Source organism: Pipistrellus kuhlii, unplaced genomic scaffold (genome assembly GCF_014108245.1).
Source record: "Pipistrellus kuhlii isolate mPipKuh1 unplaced genomic scaffold, mPipKuh1.p scaffold_m20_p_4, whole genome shotgun sequence".
Lineage (NCBI taxonomy): Eukaryota > Metazoa > Chordata > Mammalia > Chiroptera > Vespertilionidae > Pipistrellus > Pipistrellus kuhlii.
The window spans coordinates 3,707,852-3,730,246 of NW_023425540.1; the positions used below are offsets into that span (position 1 = coordinate 3,707,852).

Consider the following 22,395-nt stretch of genomic DNA (forward strand, 5'->3'; position numbering starts at 1 on the left):
TTTGATTATGTACAAACCAGAAAGTTTGAGGGAGGGGTAGTGAAGTGAAAAGTAATTGTGGTTTATCATTTCTACGGAGTAGAGTTACTCTGTAAAATGTCCAGTTGCTCCCGGACTCTGTGTCACTTTAATGCCTTTGTCTCAGATTGTTTTTTTTCTGCCAAATAAAAATAACAGTCCCTCCATAGGTCTCTCCAGGCTGTTTGGGATACACCAGGGGGAACAGGTGAGAAGGCTCGGAAATGTACGCGTGCTCTGCACGTGTGAGGTTCTGGCATGTTTTATCAGGCAGCGGTGGGACTCTTGGGTGGTGCAATGCCACTGAGAGAGGAGGGGCAGAAACAGCCCTCCTGAGGGCTGTACTTGTATATGCACAACCTCACCTGATCCTTCCAGCGGACCTTTTAATGCAGGAGTGAGTTGAGCACATTCAATCGTGATGAATTCATTAACCTTACATTTCTGTCGATGGAACAAACACTAAGTGTGCTATAGACTGGGGACTGGTAGCTACACGTGCTTCAAAGTTTCGACACTTCTTGCTCGCTGGGTCTGTACTTGTTCGCCTCGGTGTCTCAGTAAAAACCAATGAGACCAGTCCGCTAGTTCTACTCGGAACTTTGCTTATCATCCTCCTTCGCTACCGTGGGAATTCCACTCACAAAAGCCTAGGACTGTGGTTGAGGTAATAGTTGAGCTTGCTTTTCTTCTGCTCCTCCTGCTCCTGCCCATTCAGCTGGCCATCCATTCCACTGAAGCTGCCCTCTCCAGACCACAGGCTCTGGGAGGATGGAGAGGGGGTCTCCCAGGTAACCGGGCTCCTGCAGCACCACTGCCCTCCTGTGAAAAGGCCCTGCGCCTGTTTGAGATGTGTTGGTAACTGTTAAAGAAGAACCCACTAAGCCCCTCCACCACCACCCTCATTGTGATTTAAATGAATTCCCACTTTTCATTCTTGAGTAGAACTAAATTAACACCCTAATTGTTTAGAGAGCTTTCAACCCAGTCACAACCGCCCTTTCTCTAGAAGGGACTGGAATTTTTTCTTTGGGAGCAATTGGGAATGCACTTACGGGCAGTCTGCAAAAGGATTTAAATCACTTCAAAATACACCACTATTACAGAATACACTCTTTTCTTTCAATATCTGTGACTTAGAGGTCATGGAAATAAATTCTGTGGTTTTATACAACCCAAATAGCTTTCTAAGTATGTAAGACCTGAATGTAATGAACAACATAGATTTCTGAGAAAAGCCTATTGAAAAATACAATTGAATATTCATTGTATTTGAAGGAAGGCAGGCATTCTGAGCTGGGAAGCAGTAGAAGGAATCAGGAGGTGCACTGGAATGAGGAAGCTTAGTTCACTGGGGAGTACCAAGACGGAAGGTACACTGCCTCGTCCACGCCACCTCCCATCCGTGGACAAGTTCCAGACAGAGAACATTCTTGTAGCAAAAACGGCCATTGCTCTTGATCACATGTGTCAAACACAAGGCCCGCGGGCCAAATCCATCCCGCCAGGCCTTGCAATGTGGCCCACACCGCGCTGTCATCACTGCACTCCGCTGCGTTTCCATCACAATGACAGTTTATGACTGTTCAGTAAACCATTCGGCCCGCGATTTAGGCTGGATTTTAGATTTTGGCCCCTTCTCTGGTTGAGTTCAACACCCCTACTCTTGATTATTGCCAGCCCACCAGCTCAGTGAAAAACAAAACAAATGCAGACCCCAGGAGATCATTCACCATCAGAAGCTGAACACAGCAGAATATTCTGACCAGTAACCAAACGCTGCAACTTAAAATCAAATACCAGAATTATCTCCTCATACAGTCAACAATGAGATGTGAGTGCTGAGCAGCTAGGGAATTGAAGGTGTTAGGGAATTATTTAAAAAGGTGTAGGTGTTATAATTTTAACACCTTTTAGAGAAAGAGAGAGACACTGAAGTCTTGAGAGATGAGATTATATGGTGTCTGGAACATGGTTCAAAGTTGCCTAGGTTGGGGAGAGAGGGTGAGTGAGTGAGTGAGGGAGGGAGGGCAGATACAGTGAAATGAGAGAGAGGGACGTGAGGGAGTTGACATTTATCAAGGCTGCATGATGGGTGGAGGTGGCCTCATTTTGTTCTTTTCTCTCCTGCTTGATTTTTTAAATAATAAACCATTGGGAATTTTTTATAATGAAAATATTAAACCCAAATGCTTTATGACTTAAAGAGAGAGGCAGCCCCCCATCTGTGCCTTCTGGTGGGAGCCCACCGCACACGCACCTCCAGTGAAGGGTTTATTGCTGCCCTTCATCCCTCCCCCCCTCCTCCGAATTAACCTGAATCTGATGAAGCCTTAGGCTCTTTTAGAATTTGCAGGAAATGGGAGGCAGAGAAACGCGCTGAATGCTTTAGGAGGTGCAGTTAGTACACACTCTGTAGGAAAATTGACTTCATTTCAGTCAACAGGCAAATGAAAAAGGGTGATGGGAAGGCGGGAACCTACAGATGAAGAAACGGGAGAGATGGAGCTGCCTTTTACACTGGGAACACCTTACAGTATGTTCATCCTGATGCCGGCAAACCAGGAAACGTTTATGGTACACTGGGATCCTGGCTAGGTATTGGCTGGATTAAATCTCTGTTTGTTTGTTTTTTGTTTTGTTTTTTAAGATGTGATGTGGTCTTGTGCTCATAAAAAAAAAAAAAAAAAAATTTAAAAAAAGCCAAAACCAGTTTGGCTCAGTGGATAGAGCGTTGGTCTGTGGACTGAGTGGTCACAGGTTTGATTCTGGTCAAGGGCATGTGCATTGGCTGTGGGCACATCCCCAGTAGGGGGTGTGCAGGAGGCAGCTGGTCCATGATTCTCTCTCATCGATGTTTCTAGCGCTCTATCCCTCTCCTTTCCTCTCTGTAAAAAATCAATAAAATATATTAAAAAAAAAAAAAAAAGTCCTTACATTCAGAGACACAGACGGAAGGAAGTCTTTATGGAAGCCCTGCTATGTGGCCTGGGATTTGCTTGGACGGCCGTTGGGAACTGTTTAAAATGGGCTGACAGAGGACAGTGGAATGCCCTGGGACCGCACCGCTGGGCGGCGTTCGCATGAATTCCAAGCAGGCAGGTTGGGACTGACCTGAATGACAAACAGCCTGGCCTTCTGGAAGTGCAGGCGAGGCCGGGGTGGGCTCTGGATATGTTTCAGTATTTCCATAATTCAAAAGCTGCCAGTTTCTGCGCGTTGTTAGACCATTGTAAGCGTTTCCCTCGGGGTAAGGTCTGTGCCCTTGGTTGGCTGTGCCCTCCTGGAAAGCAGCGTCACCTAAGGGGTCCCTAAAACGTGCCCAGGTCCGCTCTGGGCTGCGTTCTTTCCTGAAAACAACCTGACTGCTAACAGCACAGGGAGGGTCCGTTGAGTAAATGTTGAAAAATAATGTATGGAATGTGGGGCTCCCATAAAATAACCGTGTCTTTTGCCCTGTAACATGACTTTTCATATCTCAGTGTGAGAGAAGGCAGGGCTAACAGCAGTGGTGCTGGGAAAGGGAGACCTAGGGCAATTGCCTACTAAGGGACATGAAGCTGCATGGTTAGCCCTGTTTTTGACAGAGTCACACATGAGTGTGGGTGCTCCGCTTGTCCCTCGTTTTATCCTCTTCTGTGGTTATGTTTTGTTTGTTTTTTAAACCTTCAGATCAACAAAAAATGTGTGATGTTGTAAACGGAGATAATATACTCCCATCCATATACTTAAACTGTGTTTTTATCTTCACCTACAATAACAACAAAAAATATTCTCTGTATTTAACCAAGTCATAGCTTAGGGGCTTATTTTATGCGTTAAGTAAATTGTTTTGTAGTTGTGTACCCTACACACACTCTCCTCTGAGACATTTGTTTATTATCGGTATGCTTGTCCGTTCACTCATTTATTTTCGAACGCCCAGAGGAGGCGGCTGGTGCTGCCGGCCCGGGGAGGCTTTGCCTTTTCTGACTTGGACACATGGGGGCCGTTGGCAAAGGCGTCACTCCTGCTGCTTTTCCACTGTCCAGCCCTCAGCTACCTAAGTCTTCCCTTTTTCAGGCTCAAAGAGAGAAAGAAAAAGAAATAGTAAGCGCCATTTTATACACAGTTTGGTGAAAAATTACTCTAGGCAATGACTGGGTAAGCTGTTGCTGCTGCTCTGGTGATCTTGGGGTAAACTGAGTCATCGCAGCTCCGGTGCTGACAGAGGACAGTGGAATGCCCTGGGACCGCACCGCTGGGCGGCGTTCGCATGAATTCCAAGCAGGCAGGTTGGGACTGACCTGAATGACAAACAGCCTGGCCTTCTGGAAGTGCAGGCGAGGCCGGGGTGGGCTGCTGCCCCAGAGGACTGGAGGTGGGGCACAGGGGAGCAGCTGTGCCTGTTTTCCGCCTCCTAAAGCCGAGGCGAGGAGAGATCAGGGGCATGTAGCCCTGGAGATGGCTTAGAGCAGAGCACACGCAGGGCCAGCTCAGGGCCTGCCAGCCTTCCAGGGGCGCCCCCAGCCAGGCCAAGTGGCCTTGGGGCAGGTGGTGGGTTCTCTCTCTCTCTCTCTCTCTCTCTCTCTCTCTCTCTCTCTCTCTCTCCCCCCACCCCCCCCACCCCCGGCTCTGCAAAGAGCCTGAGCTGCAGCCATGGGCCCGGGCCCAGAGGGGTCTTACTCTCTGAGTAAGCCAGACAGGTGGCCATGGCCTTGGTAGTTTGTGCAGACACAGCAGTAGCACTGGGTGTGCAGAATCACCATCGCTAATTGTACCAAGACAGTTCTACGTCCCTCTCCCTTACAAATGCTAGTTTTTCCAAGTAGTTACTCTGTTACACATATAAAGCCATTAATACAAATCTTTTTGATGCGCTGAGGGTTTTCCCCCTTCTATCCAGACACCAGGATAATGAGACTCTCAGGACCCAGGAGGCAGGCTGGGCCTGGCTGCCTCCCTCGGCTGCTCGCCCTCCCTCTATTCTGAGAGTCAGGGTAACTCCTCTGTTTGGAAGCCTCCATGTGGCCTGTGCGTGTGTTTCTAAAACACAAGCTGTTCGTCTCGGTGAAGTTGTGTGAAGTGTGTGTTGCTAACGTTAAAAATAGGTTGTTTCGTGAGACTAGATTTCCAGGATCCTGAGACATTAAGTTGGGAGAATAAGAGACTGAGCCTCTGAGGAATCTGAGGCCCAAAAAGGTTAAGGACGTTCCCCAGAATCACACGGGCGCCTGGGGTTCAGCGTCCACAGCACAGGGCCTTGGGCCGGTCCTGTTCACAGCTCTGTCAGTGCACAGAGGTGCCCAGTCAGCATCTGCTGAATGAATGAATGAATGAATGAATGGGCCAAGCCAGGGGTCTGAGCCGGGGGTCTGAGCCCAGGGCTAGGTCAGCACTGTAATGCCCCACGGAACACGGGCTTCTTACCATATTGGCGATGTCATTTCCGCATTGAACTATCTCAGGTGCTTGAGGTGTCACTTTGAGAGGTTTCTGTGTCTTCAGTCTTTGCCTTCAGCCATGCCACACCGAATCCCCCTTTCCTGACCCTTCTCAGCGTGCAGCTTCCATAAACTTCCTGAGACGAATCCAGCTCGCAGAGTCACCTCCAGCTTGACTTGAACCTTCGCCTTCTCCGTGCAGCTTGACCCTGTCCAGAGCCCCCGAGGTGGGGGGGAGGGGTGGCTTTTCTGCCCTTCACCTCCTTTGCCCCTTCCTTATTTGGGGCCTGGTCCCCTGGATGTTGGTGGCAGAGAGGAACCCTGGGAGGGGGAGGGGGGAGAAGGTGAGCACCTCTGTAGTTAGCTGGTGCTAGTGTTGTCCTCTTCTTGCTGGTCCGGGCTGCTTGGCCAACAGCTGGCTCAGTGCTGTGCTGAGCTCTTCTCCAGGTTTTGAGAATGGTTTGGTTAAAAACAAACAAACAAAAAACTGCAATGGGAAATCCTGGGGCCCTCTGAATTGATGCCAGCCCCTCATCCCAGGAGGATGGGCACCTATTGCACGAGGTGCTGTTTGTAAGGGAGGCACCTGGGCGGAAAGCATGCCTCCTACGTTGGACCTCCCACGCTGTATGTGTCATCTAGAGCGAAGCAGTCACGACTGCGTTCCCGTGTCCAAGTCCCAAGTGCATGTTACACCTTGGTGCTTTACAGATGCATTCACCATTTTCCTCCTTTTGCTGCACAACGGGGACACCAGCCGGTAGCACTGGGTTTTGGCTTCTTTTTGTGGTTCCTCCCCTGGTCGGTGGGACCACGCCTTGGAAAGTTCGAAAGGAGCATTTGGTAAGGGCTGGTCAGTCTCGTGTGTCTGAGGATGTGTTTCTGTTCCCCGCTCATCTCATCGGGTAGAAAGAACTGCTTTGTGATGCCTGGTGCCTCTCAAAACTCTGTTGCTGATGGGCACTGCCTTCTGTTGGTCAGTGTTTCGGAGAAAGCTGAACCAGCCTGAATTGGGGAGCCTTTGAAAATAACCTGTTTTTTAAAAAACACACGGACTCTTTCCTTTATTCTTCAAACTTAAAGTATCTCTGTGAAATTTGTCTCAAGATTCTGGTCTCTTCCCCCAGCTGACCCCCTCATTAATCCTATTACTTAGAGTCATTTAATTTTACAGACAAGCTAGAGGCCCGATGCATGAAAATTTGTGCAAGAGCAGGCCTTCCTTCCCCCGCCTGCCGGCACCGGCTTCCCTCCTCTAGCTCCTGCACGCACCGGGACCTTGACAGCAGGCTGGCTTCCCATCAGCCCGGCTTTGTCAGGAAGGACGTCCAGAATGACTTCCGGAAGACGTCTGGTCTAATTAGCATAATGCCCTTCTGGGCTGGCACAGTCTCCTCCCTTAGGCACTGGCCACCATGCCAGCAGCCGTTGGCCTCCTGTGGTTTCTCCGTGTCCTGTTGCCCTCACTGTCACCTTGCGTCCCTCTGGCGTAGGCACTGTGAGTGGAATTGTGTTGGGATCTCTTCCAGGCGTTTTCCCAGCGGGCCTGAGGACAGCGTGTCTCCATCGGTGGTCCGATTGGCCCGCTGACCTCAAACTATAAGGAACCCCCTGGAGTTTCTGGCTTGTGGGTATCATCTTTCCATAGTTCCGTGGGCAGATACACGTTTTCCTTTCATCCTATATTCTCCTGTGCATTGTAATGGGACAGTGATAAACTTGTTCAGGATACTATCACTTTAGTAACTTCAGCTTCACTTGGGGGAGCCTGCAGCCAGAACCTCAGGATTTGCATATTGTCTCATCTGTGCCGAAGCCAGCCAGGCAGTCTGGCCTTGGCCAGGGGAGTAGGCTGTGAGTGTGGCCCTCAGCCAGTCCTGGAGGAGAGAACCACTGTTCACAGTAACACACGGGCCTTCCCTCAGGAGTGGGAGCAAGAACCGTGTGAACTTACTGAATTCTCACCGAGGGCCAGACTCCGATCTCAGTGTTTTGCAAACGTTTGGTTCATTTCATTCTCACCACAGCTCCACGATAGAAGTTACTTTTGATGTCTCCCATCGTACAGTGGAGGCATGCAGGGGTCAAGTAACTTGCCCAAGGTCACGGTGATGGAGCTGGCTGTGCACCGGGCAGCCTGGCTTTGGTCCATGCTTGAAAGCAATCTGCTGTGCTGCGTTTCAGTAAGCAGCAATGGGGTTGGACAGTTGGTGCATAAAGAGTTTGGATTTGATAGAATAGACAGAAGGGGGCCAGCTGATGCCCAGCAGTGCAGGGGGGTGTCAAGACGTAAATGTCATGATACTGACATTCAAATAGTTGCATTGGAGAAGAGGAGACTGTCTTGGGGGGGATCCTGCCAGCCGGCTCCTTCCTCAGTGGCTTTTGCATTATGTTTAAAGACGCCCAGTGCTTTGCTGGCATCTTCTCCTCAGGCAAACATTCATTCACTCAACAAACCTGTATTCCTCAGTGACCACACGTCAGTCCTTGTGCTGGGTGTCGGGGATGCAAGTGTAAAAGCCAGAGCCCTGCCCTAGAAGTCGCCATCTGTGGGACACCATGACATGAACCCCAAGGGACCTACAGTGGAAATGGTCTCGAAGCGATAGAAGTTCTGTGTAGCATGCCCTAGAAAACGGAGTTTCAGAATTTCACAAGCACCCATGTTTTCTATGACTATGTCATTGTTTTAACATATAATGCATTCATTTTCAGCGTGTGTTCACACTGCAGATTCCTGGCATTTATTTTGGTTAAGGTCAAAATCCATAGCCCGAGATCACACAAGATCCGCAGCCCACGTTCCAGTATTGCTTAACTAGGATTTCCCTCCTTTCGGCGATCTTTGTGGAACTTTACTTGGCACTGGGCACCTAGCTGAGCCATGAATTTCTCAGGCGAGACATTGTGGGGGACCCTCTTGGAGTCTCTAGAGGGGAATGAATGAGGCTTCCCATAGGGGAACCTTGATGAATTTTGAGAAGTTCTCCAGATCTACTGTCCTTGGTTTTGACTGTTCTGTTGCTCTTTAGAAATAAGCAGTTACAGGGTAAGCCTTCCAGGCTTTCCTTGGGGCCCGTGTGACCTGGGGCCTGGGGAGCGACGGTGCTGGTGGGAGGCCTCAGAAGGACCATGGTGGACACCATGGCCCCGCACCTTGTCCTCTGAAGAAACCCGCCTTCTGCCTCCAGACGCCAGGCAGAGTCAGTTCTTGGAACCAGATTTGTCCCCCGTGGGGGGATGTTGGCGTTTATTTTGGATTTGCTGTTACGGGTGCGTGGAAAGGCTACAACAGATATGCCCTTTCTTGAGAACTACAAGAGTTTGGGTATAAATACATCAGTGACGTCTCTTATCTCAAATACATTACAATGTCCAGACTATTTAAAATTAACCTCTGATAACAAAGAGGCGTGCTTTTGTATGTGTAAGTGTTTTGAATGTTTTTCGAGTCTTCCCAACCCAGTTGCAGCACAGATAGAAATTCGAAAGGGTATTGATGAGTTGGAGCACTAGAGGCTTCTCTCCGATCTGGAGCAAGTTTATTTACTGTATGGATGCATAAAATGCCTCTGGATATCTACGAAAGGGCATTCTGAGTAAGATGAAAGTTTTTGCCATCAAGTGCAGACTGTTTTGGAATTCAGATATTTAAAAGTGTTGTTATCTTCTCTTTGACAGATTAGAAAATGAGACATATGGAGCTGAATGACTTCCCAGATCCCTGGGATTTGGTAGATCCAGGGTGTGGACCCAGGAACTCAGGCTCTTAGTCTTCCATGATAGCGCCTCTCTGCCAGCAGACTGGGAATGGGAAAACCAGATACTTAGAATGTCAGTGTAAACCCTTTTTAAAATGGAAGGCAGGGGGCAACTTGCAGCCTTGCTGGCAGAGAGGTGGGACAATCACTTGAGTAGCTGCAAAGCAGAAGAGGGAAGAAATAATAACTTGGATTCCGGAGCCAAGAGCTTGGCTAGAGCTCCAAGCTCCAGTGGGTTGGGGGTGTATGGGCCAGAGGGAGAGCTGGGCAGAGTGCAGTTTAAGGTTTGAAACTGGGTTAATTGTGCGCAGGGGTGGAGGGTTGCTAAAGAGTTGGGGCCTCTTGTTGGCCCCGGACGGCCATGGATGACGGTATAGGTGAGTGAGCCAGAACAGTAGGCAAGAGTATTTCACCAGCAAGGCACTTGGCATGCGAGAGGGAAGGGAGGAAACTGGAAGTAGAAAAGCCAGTTAAGAGACTATCCAAGTGCCTCGGATAAATAATGATTTGTGTCAGAACTTCCTCCCTGGTCTCTGAGTGTCTCTCCCCAGCATGTGTCCCAGGAGGTTGGCGGTGGAGAGGATTAAATAAAGGCATTGGCTATAGGAATGGAAGCCCCGTTCATGCCAGGAGAGCCAGAGAGGCAGCACCAGCTGTCAAATGTGTCCTTAGTCCAAAACAGTCACAGGCCGTTGAGATGCCCTCCTTCAAAGGGGTTGACCCCTACGCAGCTTTCACCTGTTGAACTAACTGGTCCCAGAAGAGAGAGAGAGAGAGAGAGAGAGAGAGTGTGTGTGTGTGTGTGTGAGTGTGAGTTTGAGTTTGGATTTCGGTGCAGGGGGTGGTGGACAGCAGAAAATCTAGAGCCAGCAAATCTCACCTGGAATTTGTAACTTCAAGAACCGTTTTCGTTGCTTGTAAGGTTCTCTAGCAACCCTTTGGTCCCCTGGTAATCATGGAACAGCTGTAAAGGCATGGTGCCTGGGCGTGATCAGGACAGAGGCCACCTCAGTCCTTCCTTCCCGCTGACCATGCAGACACTTCAAATGCCCTTAGCTAAGCATGTGACTTGGGACGTTGTGGGTGAAATAGTTTCGTCTGGGTATTTCCTGTGAAATCTATATGGTGCTACTTGGGTAAAGAGCAAAGCTCGGGGGCTGTGGCTGCTTATGCTGAAATGCATGCCAGACATACTTTCGGTGTGTGGGCCTGGGCTATAGCCGGACCTGCCTCCAAGTGTCCTGTCTGTGTGCAAGGAAAGCCTCCTCAGACCTCAGATATTCGTTGTTACCATGTCCCTCCCCGTAAACAATGACCCTTTCTTTGAATGCTTATAAGAACTTACTCTTCAAGAGCTTACAGTTCAAGGAGGCCTTACTGGGAGCATGCTTGTACATGATCATGCTTTACATGCCTATGTATACCTACAGATTTCATACATGATTTCCTGTGGGTGCAGTTCCTGCATTTAAAAGGGACTTGGAGCTCAGAGTTTCCAATCTCAGTAGAGGCAGTAGAGTGAGGGGTGGCCCTCGGTCCCACATGGCCCATCACACTGTGCTGTGCTGTGCTCTGCCTGGTCTTCCTCAGGTGTGGGGCCTTTGTGACCGCAGGACGGTGCAGTGGAAAGGATACCTCAGGTCTGGGGTTTGAATCCCGACTCTCTGTCTGGCCTTGTAACTTTGAACAAGGTCCTTATATTTTCTGGACCTCAGTTTCCTCATCGCTAACATGAGAATAATAATAATATCTTCCTCATAGGGTGATGCATTCATTACCTAGGGCCGGTGTAACAAATGATCACAAGTTGGGTTAAAGCAGATGTGAGAAATGTATTCTCTCAAAGAGCTGGAGGCTTGAAATCCAAAATCAAGGTGTCGCAGGGCCATATCCCTCCAAAGCTCTAAGGAAGAGTCCTCACCTCGTCTAGCTTCTGGTGGTTGCCTGCAATGCTTGTCCTTTGGTTAATGGCAGCATAACTCCCGTCTCTGCCTCCACCGTCATGTGCTCTTCATCCCTGTTTCTCCTCCGTGTCTTCACATCTCTCCTCTCCTAATTAATGACACTACTCATTAGACTTGGGCCCACCCTAATCCAGAGTGACCTCATCTTAACTTGATTACATGTGCAAAGACCCTATTTCAAAATAAGGTCACATTCTGACATTTAGGCAGGGCACGAGTTTTGTGGGGACATTATCTAGATTAGTGTAGGTGGTTACAGTGACGTAAATGAAATCAGTTAGTTGCGACACTCATGAGAGACAGCACAGTAGGAATGCAGTAAGTCACAGGAGCCACGTCTTCAGAAGGCTTGACCCATTTGCTCTATGATCCCATCACTTCTTCCTCAGTGGACATCACTGCTCTTTGGTTGTGCTGGGCCTGTAGGTTGCTTCCTGATATTCCTCCTGGATTTTGACTCCCAGCTGCCATTTTCCTATCTACCATCATCCTGGGAACTCAAAACATTCATATAGATGACCCATCCAGCAACCTTCCTCTGATCTGTAGGTCTATGCTTTCTTCCTTATCCCTGCCCATCCCTAATCCCTCAGCCACTCAAATACCTGCTCACTGGCACCTCCCATTTTCTTGACCTTGGAATCTCTGCTTTACCTGCCTCCAGTTGTCAATCAAGTGAACCCCCCTTTGCTGGTATCCTACCCAGTGCTTCCAGTGAAAAAATTACACGGCACTTCCAAATGGATTTTTTATGGAGTTATAATTCCTCCTCTCAGCTGGCCTTTCTGGGCTGCTTGAAAACACCTTCACTCATTTCTAGCAGGTTTCCTTCCTCTTTCACCCCAGGAGCTATTAGAAACAGTAGCTCTTCAACACGTTTTCTAAGCTTCTTAGCCCACCACTGGCTCTCTGTGCTTTGCCTCCTGCTTCCTCCGTAAAACACAAACTGACTTCCTCTCCTGCCCTTGCTCACCCTCCTCTTCCTCTTTGCTGTCTCAGAGGCAGAACGAGACTCTACTTCACCAAGGCCAGCCTTCCACCCGGGCTGCATTCTCAGTTCAGACCCTCACCCCCTGTCACTCTCTTTCTTTCTGTTGACCCCTTTGCTTGCCTCAATCTGTAAACCCACTTAAACCTTGCTCATCTTAAAAATGTCTTGATTTTCCTTTAAATCGCTTTAGCTTTCTCCAGCTGGGTTTGGAGTAACTTTACACATGTTTCCTAACCTTCCCAGATCTCAGTTTCTCATCTGTAACATGACTAATACTTTTAGTGATTTTTAAAAAAATAGTAATAGTAGTCAAGACCAGTTTGGCTCAATGAGTTGAGTAGAGCATTGGCCTGCGGATTGAGGGGTCCCAGGTTCGATTCTGCTCAAGGGCATGTACCTTGGTTGCGGGCACATCCCCGGTAGGGGGTGTGCAGGAGGCAGCTGGTCAGTGTTTCTAACTCTCTATCCCTCTCCCTTCCTCTCTGTAAAAATATCAATAAAATATATTAAAAAAATAAAATAGTAATAATATCCTCCCCTGACTTTGACAGGACTTAGTTCACAGCGCTGGCTGACCACTGACGGAGAATAATGTAAACAGGTATTGTGTGTGCTTCTGTCTTCAGAAGTCTGTGAACTCCTTACGGGCCAAGATTATTTCCTGTCCATCTTTTTATCCTTGGGGTATTGCACCATCCCTGTAAGTACAGAGACTAAGCAAATGAGGGCTTGGATTCCACTGGGTGGAACCATTATTCTCCCTGGACAGTAAAGTTGGCTTAATCTATGCTTCTTCATGGGTCGTGGTTTTGAAACAGTGAGTAATGCTTTCATATTGATCAGCATCATCAGAGGAAGGAATTTGGTGGGATGATGGAGATGTTAAGTCCATTTGTAGATGGGGACAAAGACATCAGCAGAGAAGGGGTTAATCAGGAGTGACTCCCAAGGGACAAGAAATAAAAATCCAGCTATTGAACGAACAGCTCTGAATCGAGCCCTTACCATCTGGCGGGCAGTGGGCCAGGGGCCGGGAGCTCAGTGCTGAACGAGACAGATGCTGGCCATTGGCCATGCCCTGAAACCCCCAGTCCAGGGGGAGGTCGGCAGACCTTTAAAGCTACTTTAGGACAGCTATCTGAGTGACACTGTGTCATGGGCGGTGGAAGAGCAGCATGGGAGGGCCTCAGAAGGGGAGCTGACTGGTCCTGGGGGCCCGGGAGGGCTGGAGGCTCAGGGAGCAATGACCAGGCAGCTTGAAGGGGGAGGGGCAGGACCAGCCTGCTTCTGGAAGGAGGTGTTTATAATTCCGGATTATTTCCGTGGCACAGCATTCAGCATCATGGGAAAGGGCTTCAGTGTGACTAATGTAGCCCGTTGAAGGGAGGGCGATGGGCTTCACGGAGCAGAGACGCTGCAGCCTGCCTGAGTGAGTAACCGGAAATAAAAGTGTAGGGAGAAGGCCTTGGCCTGTGACTCAGCTGGTTGGAGCATGGTCCCGTGAACTAGCAGGTTGAGGGTTTGATTCCAGGTCAGCGCACATACCTGGTCTTTGGGTTTGATCTCTGGTCACTGCACTTACGGGAGGCAACTGATCAATCTCTCTCTCTCTTTCTCAAAATTAATAAAAAACATATTCTTAAATGAGGATATAAAACAATTGTATGGAAAGGAGAAGCTCATTTTAGATGAACTTATCATGCATTGGTTTAATATAGTGAGCAGTACACGGCAAGCTCTTTCTGAAACTGCTTGTCTTGTTAAAACTGGGGGAATGGTCAAATGTTCGTCAAGAAATACTGGTAAGTTTTTGCATTTCCCAGACACACTAAGGAGAGTCTTGTAAGGCTGGACTTAGATCAACTCACTACCTACTAAATACATCTTGCATTTTTCCGTTGTTGTATCTCGTCTTCTCTCCTAAGTATTCTCATTGCAAGGTCTCGCTCATTATGCAAATTAGAAAACCTTCCCATCCTGCCTCGCGGGTAGTTGTCTCTCTCTTTCGTTGTGCTGACTCACCGTTTGGCCTAGTTGGCCACTCCTCATGGTTCTGGTTTGTGTTGTTGGCCTGTTTCTCGGGCTGCTGTATTTTAGCTCCACAGCAAGACAGAAAACTCAGTAAAGACGATGCCAGCCATATAGAAAGCATTTGGTAAATATTTGTGGAGTGAATGAGTAAACAATGGGAAGTAACATGCATAGCGTTCTCTGTTCTGCTCTGTGCCTCGCAGATACAAATCTTAAACGCCCTGGCTTACAGTTCACAGGGCAGCACAGCCGCGGGGCCTGGAGCTTGCCTGCTTCTTCTCTCCTGTCTGAAGTATGAGGCGTGTGCTTCTTATTTTCCCCCGGATGGTCTGCCTCTGAACGCTCCTCAGTGCAAACACGGTCTGCTTTAACTCGCGTCTCAGCCTCCCTGCTTATGTTGGCGAAACGATCTGCTCTCCATAAACCGGAGGGGGCCGTGCAGCCTTCCCACAGATTATCTCCCAGAAGGCCCTGCTGCTCTGTGATGCTGGGGCTGTGAGCATCTTTCCCAAAGAAAGCCAGAGAAACTCGCTCCCGGGATGGCTCTTGCCCCTGGATTATTTTCCTTGGACTGATTTATCCCCAAACTCACAGCTGCCCACTAACCAGATGTCTGTGGCCACTGAGTTTCCACTGGGTTTTCGGTTCCCAGTGATTGAACCAAAATAAAAGAAGGTGATGCCATGTCTGGCCGAGGGCAGACGTTGCCAGCTGCCAAAGCGCCGGCGCTCACCACATGCTCGGCGTGGTGCCTGCTACCTTCCAAGGGGCAGGCAGCGCCCTCCCCAGGCCAGGGTGCGGGGGAAGCCCTGTAGCCAGCGGTGTCATTTGGAACGATGTGATAAATGGGAGGCGTACCGGCCTGCCACTGAGCATCTCATTTGTGATGTATGAGCAGGAAGGCCTGGAGCCCACATGGAAGGTGAGGGCTGCCTTCCCCACATGCTGCCCCTCATAGCTGACACGTTACACATGTCTCCAGAGCATAACATATGGCTTCCCAGACTGGCCGAGGTGCCAGGGTGCCCTGTGGAAATACCATCTGTGTAGACAGCCTCCTGGGAAAGGAGCCGTGTCCAATAAGGTAGTTCATTCCATGTCTGTGAGTGTTTTCTTCTGAGCCTTCCAAACTGTGATTGTTTTTTTAAAGGAGCATAGTATCGATAGAAAAGTTGCACCTTAAAATTTAAGGTGTTATTTACCTCTGAAGGGGTAATGGACAACCAGTCATACCTTGTAAATATTAAAGATTTATAGAGCTTAATTGTGAAGGAAGGGTGCTGATCTTCTAATTAAATCATCATCATCATCATCATCATCCGCATTTTTTGAGTGCCGGGCACGTCAGGTGCATTGCATTTAATTCCCAGGATAACTTGAGAGAAAGTAGGCCCCCGTTTTACAGATAAGGATGAGGAGACCAGAGCTGGGATACCCTGCTTGAGACTAACCAGGAGGTGGTGGAGCCAGAATTTCAGCTCAGAAGCACTTCACTGCAGCTTATTTCTTCGCCTAGACCCGTGGTCGGCAAACTGCTGCTCTCGAGCCATATCAGGCTCTTTGGCCCCTTAAGTGTGGCTCTTCCACAAAATACCACAGCCTGGGCGAGTCTATTTGAAAGAAGTGGCATTAGAAGAAGCTTAAGTTTAAAAAATTTGGCTCTCAAAAAAAATTTCAATCACTGTACTGTTAATATTTGGCTCTGCTGACTAATGAGTTTGCCGACCACTGGACCCTAACTTGGGTTTGAGCGGGTGGGCTGGGGGCAGAAGGTTTGAGTCGTAGAATACTCTGAAATTGTATGCAGGCTTTTGTGTGTACGTGCATTGTTCTGAGGGAAGATCATCACTTTCTCACCTTCTCCAGGGGCTTGAGGCCGCTAAGAACCAGATTTTGGCACCACTTACCTTCATTTTACAGATGAGGAGACAGCCAATGAGAATGCAAATTATGGAAAGGCACTGGGTTTTGATTTGACCAGAAAGTGACCCACAGATTTCTTTCTAAACTGTGTGTGTGTGTGTGGTATGTGTGTGTGTGTGAGTAGTACATCACATGTAGAGAAAAGTGCACAAAAGGAACGTTGCGTCTAACAAGTGAACATCTGGGGAGCCACTAACCAGGTCATGAAATCGGACACAGGACCCTGGAGTATTCCCAAGTGGCCCTCCCTGACCAGATGCACCCCCTCCCCCCGTCCCTCTCCTGCCTATTAGGGTGACGTCCTTGCTTTCCTTTATAGTTTGACCATCTGTGCACATATCCCTAGACAATAGGGACCCGTTGTCTTGCTTTCATCTTTAGATACATGCAGTCGTACTGTGTTCCGTTGTGTCTTTATTTTTTCAGCAACATTGTGTTCCATGTCCATCCATGTTGCATGTGGATGCAATGTGTTCATTTTCATTGCTGAGTGGTATTCTGTTGCTTCATCATATTGTAATTATCTCCTTGTATTGGATATTTGATTATTTATAAATTTTGACCATTATGAGCAGTGCTTTAAAAATTCTTATAAATAGGGTTGCATGTGTGTGTGTGTGTGTGTGTGTGTGTATATATATATATATATATATATATATATATATATATATATATATGTTTTCTAAGGGAAACACAATATTTATTGAGCTTTTGTGGGAGACAGAATACCTAGCTCTTTAAGAAAAAGCCAAGACACTGTCATATAGTCCTTAATAATGCTTCATGCAGGAAGAACCTTCCAAGGAATTCTGTGGTTAGCCTCTGCACAGGTTCCAGTGGTCCCCAAACTTGTAATAAGAATCAGAGCCAGAGCAAGAGAATGAACCTAAAGGAGTCCAGGACTCCTTTCGGGGCCGGATTCTCCAGGACGGGGCCTGGGGGTCTGCATACTCCAAAAGCGCCCAGGCCAGCCTAGTGTCTGGGAGACACCGCTCCGCCCTGATGAATGGACCAGGCTTAGTCATGAAGAGATTCGGAAAAAATGTGCCCGTGATCAGGATCTTGGAAAATTGGCCTTAGCAGAGTTAAGGGAGTAGAAAAATGAAGGGAGTATGATTTATTTAGCCTATTTAAAAATCGGACATGTTGAAGGCCTAGGGCAGGAGGTGGGGGCAGCCTAGATGGGGGTCACCGGAGGTCAGAGGCGGTGGTGAGAAAGGGGGTATATAGGAAATCCTTTCCACAATAGAGATTTTAAAATACCGGAAACATGATGAGATAGTTGTTTGCAAGAAAAGGAGAGTTTTCTGGATGAAAAGAAAGCATTTTCGAATCCAGGGGAGATGTAGGTTAACCAAAGGAAGAAACTCCTGCTTAGATCAGCAGCAGATCCATCTGCGAGACGTGAAGGCGGCTGCCCTGCCTTCAGGGAGCTCAAGACAAGGAAACAGCAAGCACGCATGGAGCTCGGGAAGCAGCCAGGACGATATTTCATCCAGTCTAGACTGTGGGCTCCAGCTCGCCGAGTCGGCGCCTCCGGACCAGATGGAGAGCAGAGAGGCAGGGCACAGGGAAGGCTGAGCAGTCTGCGAGCGGAGGGAGGCTTCAGGAGAGAGCCTTTCTTAGGCGGACGGGGTGACAGCATCCAAAAGCAGAGACACCAGTGTTTTTTGTTGTGATTTCCCCAGTTAAAAAAAAAATAATAAAAAAAAAATATATATATATATATATTTATTTATTATATATAATATCATATATAATATAATTTATATCCATTATATATATAATATCATTATATATTATATTATATATTATCATTATTTATTATATATATAAAATATCACCATGCAGTACACGCAGAGACATTTAACCTTGTTAAAATATGAGGTATCTGATGTTTCTGTTTTTCTCCATTTTTTTTAAGTGTTGGGTTAACCCACCAATAGGTTGAAAACTTCTAAGGGGACTAGGAGCCCAGAGTGGAAGCAGAGCTGAACCTGCTCTGGGGAGTGGGGAGAGGGGGTATTGTTGGTGGGATGATGGCCTCCAGAGGTATAAGTGAATTACTTTGGGATGTTATGGCAAAACATCAGATGATCCACTTCTCACACAAAACACTTCTTACCAGAGTTGCCTTTGGACAGTAAATTGGCCAAGAAAGCTTTTTTTTAAAAAAAAATTCCTTTTGATGCTTGATTTCAGTTTAGTACCACTCAGCAGGGGGATGCAGGTGGGGGAGAGAAATTTGCTTCTGGATTCTCAAGAGCAGTAACACCTGTTTTGTCTCATCTTGTGATTAGCTGTGGGATTTTGCTGTAGCATGTAGCACTGAATCCAGTAGTTTCCTAGAAGAAAATAGAGGGAATGTGTCCGTGGGCAGGTCTAGGAGAGAAAAGGGACGGCATCTTGAATGCCATGCTTCTGGAAGGCGCACGGTATGGTCAGTTGTGTATAGCAAGACTAATTACAAATATCAATAGAATGGACCTGGCCCAGGGCTAGAGAACTCTGTGACATGAGTGTCTGCTCCCTGCTGTTACCAGAATAAAGGGGTTCTGCTCACCTGCCCCCATCAAAGCCCCCTCAAATGTGAACAGAGAGTTTTATTAGTTGAGGAAATAGCACCAAGCCCGGAGTCCCAGGCAAGCTGCTGCTCAAAGACCCGGCCCCCTGGTGATGGCTTCCCTGGGGTGGGCTATATGGGGGAAAGTCATTCATCATGGCGGCTAAAGGAGTGGGGCCATGCGCTCTGCTGATTGGTTGGAGCCAGGTAGAGAGTAGCTGACCGTTGTGTCTGGTCCTGATGTCAGCCATGGCGTGGTTCTGTCTGGCCTCAGGAGGAGATGATCCATAGGGTCCTTCTACTCTCATTGGCCTGAGGCTGAAACACAGCTGAAGTCTAGATGTTATCTTTCACTGGACTGAAACTCTGGTTCTGTGACCAGCAGGCTTGAGGCTTTGTTCTTAAGACAGGTTGATACTGACCAGAATCTGATGTTCAAGGGGCTTGATGACTGAAGAAGGGAGTGGACAGGCAGGAAGGAGACAGGGTCGTGTTAAAGAGATGGAGTGACTGCCCGGGTACACTGCTACTTGGCATTTCACCTGGAAGACTCAGGTTCAGAACCTGGATTCCTGGTTGGAGGTCTAATTGGGACCTTTCATGGCTATTACTTTGAAAGCACTTGTGAGACCGTTAAGAGTAAAACTTGCCTCTTTTCCCAACTGATGATCTTTCTCCCCCCCAACCCCCCCGGATCTCCAGGTCTGCCCTTGTCTTCCCAGTTTGTTCTGATCTGTTCTCTTGGCTCAGACTCAAAGGCCAACATGCACAGCATCATCCTTCCCCTTCTTGCTGCTTCTGCTGAGCCCATCTGTAGCACATACAGGTTGACTGGTGTTGGCAGTTATTAATTAAATCTTTGCCTTGCCTCATGTGTCTAAGAGAAAAAGGAGGCCAGATAAAAGAGAAGCATTTTTGATCTCTTAAGGGATTTGCCATTGACCTTGTCCTCCAAAGAGTAAGGGAAGGGGGGGATCTTTCCTGCTTGGTGCTATAGACATTGAACTCCCTACACGCCCACATGTAACTAATTTTAAGAAATCCCTGCAATCCCATTTTCCTCTGCCCGAGTTGAGTGCACAGCGCTGAAAAGGAAAACCCTTTCATGTGGCCGTTCTTTGAATAAGTATTTTCAGTCCTGTCCCCTGAGATTTCATAGCTTTTGATCTTCCCAGTCCCGTTTTAATTTGGTTCGGGGAGGATTTAAAGACAGCATGAATAACGGAGCATGGGATCCTGTGCGTAGGAATCATGAGTCCTACATGTACTTCAGTAAACTCTGGTTTGTTTTGGCTTGTAAAAAACAACGCCCTCTGCGGGAAAAAGGCTGCGGGCTGTTTCTTGGTGTTGGCTACGTCTTGGTTTTCAGCAAAGCTTCCCGAGGGACTAACAAAGGCTTGTGCCTGGAGTGGTCTCTGGATTGTGTGCCCCTCCCCTTCCAGAGAAGGCCCGATTCGTAATTGGAGATAAAACCTCATGTCTTCTTTGCGAGCAGCTTGACTGTTGTCAGAGAGTGTGGGTGACATTGGCCCGGACACCTTCCTACGTGGTTAGAAACGTTTAGAAAGCCGTCGCGTAGAGCTGCCCCGAAGCCTGGAATTCATGTTAGAAATCCAGGTCCTCAGCTGCATGAGCTACATGGGCGTGCTTCAGGAGGCGGCTGCAGTCTTGTATTCGGGGCCGGCTGCTTGTTTGTTGCGGGGAGGGGGCTGTCCTATGCATTGAAGGATGTTTAGCAGCACCCCGGCCTCGAGATGCCAGGAGCGCCCCCTATTCATGACAATCAGGAATGTCTGTGTAGATTGCCAAAAATCACCCCGGGCTGAGAAGCACTGCAGAGGGGTGTGATTTGGAGCAGTGCAGATATAGAATATTTCTATTAATGCAGACAGGACTGTTCTAGAAAAATCCCTAGCAAAGTTTGGTTTGTGGCATTTTATAGATTACGTTTTTTGAGCTCTAAGGGGATTAGTGTGTCATTGAGTGCAATGCCATGGGAAACTGAGGCACAGAGAGGTTTTTCTGAGTAACTTTAGGTTCATAGCATATAACTGTCCGTGTAGAGTTGTGGACTTAAAGTTCATGCAAACTTGGGGACAAACTTCTCATTTTCATTCAAGCTTATCATTCTCTCTGTGTTCTTTGGGGAGGGGTGGGGGAGGATTATGAGGGATTAGGGGAAGAGTCCTGAAGATGGGAGGGTCCAGCCCTGAGACTCTCAGAGAAGTAAATTCCTGACTTGAACCCTGGGTACACCTGTGTTTCTCCTCCATGGCCTGTGCTCCCTCTGAGGCCCCGCCTCCAGGCTGGGGACAGCTGGTAGACCCACCCCTGCTCAGTGAGAGGGCGGAGCCCCATTGGGTTTCCCAGTTCCATCCTGGCAGAGAGGCTGGGGACACTCTGGAGCCACAGAAGACTGTGCTCCTGAGAAATTCCCTTTTGTTAGTTTTTTAATCTCCAGTATCTCTTCCATCCCCTTCCCCGAAGGTGATCCATGGCATAGCCTTCAGTATGGAGTTTCTGGTGGTTCTTTGGAGGCCACAAGGCGCCCTGGAGACCTGTGGATAGAGTTTGGGGAGTGCGGAGGAGGCTCTCTCGGGAGGCGGGGTGGGGGGGGCAGGTGGCTTTAGCGACAGGGGTGAGAAAGCAGGCTTTGCAGGGGGGCGCCTGGAGGTGACCAGGACCTGCAGAGTGACCCATGGGCTTGGAGGTGACCCAGGATCTTTCCTCCCCTATTGATCCCATGGGCCTCACCTCTCGTGATGACTTCTTAGGTCGCCGGTTTTATCCTCTCTCTCCCCTGCTCCAGACCTTTAGGGGCTCGCTGCTTGCTGCCTTCACTTTTGAAACTTCTTGGTCTTGTACTCAAGGCCCATCTTCTTGTACGTGGAGACCCTCTCTTCCTTTTGTAAGAGTGACAGCTAACTTCCTGTGCACAGTGCTCTGCCGGGGCTGGGGTTCGGCCAGGGGGCTTTGCTCCCATTCTTTGCTGTGAAATAGCTCGCTCAGGAAGCTGCTTTGTTTTCTGTGATACTGTGTTGAGTCCGTAGCCTGGACAACTGCTTAAAATCAGTACACGGCTCAAAACCCAGGGCCCGGGAAGCAGGCCGGAGAGAGTGGCAAAAAAGGCAGACAGAAAGTTACATGTATTATAACCCCTCCGATGGCCTTGAGCCGTTGGGGTTTGGGTCTGTAACTCCGTGGGCCCAGGGAGCTGTGGGCCAGGTCAAAGGCCCTTGCCCTGAGAGGCCGCTGTCAGGCTGAGCTGGGAACAAGCTAATGTGTAAGCTGGCCTGGCGGGCTCTGTACGTTGCCTCATCGCCCCAGCTCCAGCTCAGACAAGTAACCTCATTGCAGAGCTGGTGACCGGCGGCTATTTCATGGAACTGCTGATGTTTCCTTTTGGGAAGCCGGCTTTCTTGAGTGCCGCCATGGTGAAGGGGAAGGTATTTTTAAGGCGCCTATGGGGTGGAGGGGTGGAGAGGGGGGGAAAGGGTTTAATGTGAGCCACAGCAGAAAAGGTTGGGAGCAGGAGGCCGCTGTCGCTGACGCTGTGTCTGTCCCCTTTGCTCTGCAGACCAACGAGTGGAACAAGAACGATGACCGGCTGCTGCAGGCCGTGGAGAACGGAGATGTGGAGAAGGTGGCCTCGCTGCTGGGCAAGAAGGGGGCCAGCGCCACCAAACAGGACAGCGAGGGCAAGACCGCGTAAGCGATG

General features: G+C 48.7%; 1 protein-coding gene across 3 annotated transcripts in view; it reads left to right on the plus strand.

Annotated features, from left to right (window-relative positions):
• RAI14 (retinoic acid induced 14) overlaps positions 1-22,395 on the plus strand; it is a 108,269-nt gene that overhangs the window by 44,536 nt on the left and 41,338 nt on the right. Inside the window, exons 1-2 of one of the 3 annotated variants that reach the window (XM_036409332.2) lie at positions 21,996-22,123; positions 22,255-22,385. In XM_036409332.2, coding sequence (XP_036265225.1) covers positions 22,058-22,123; positions 22,255-22,385 — 197 coding nt within the window. In that variant the 5' untranslated portion in view covers positions 21,996-22,057. Of the gene's footprint in view, positions 1-21,995; positions 22,124-22,254; positions 22,386-22,395 lie in introns of those variants that run through there. The other 2 variants (XM_045571295.1, XM_045571294.1) reach the window with 2 other exon arrangements.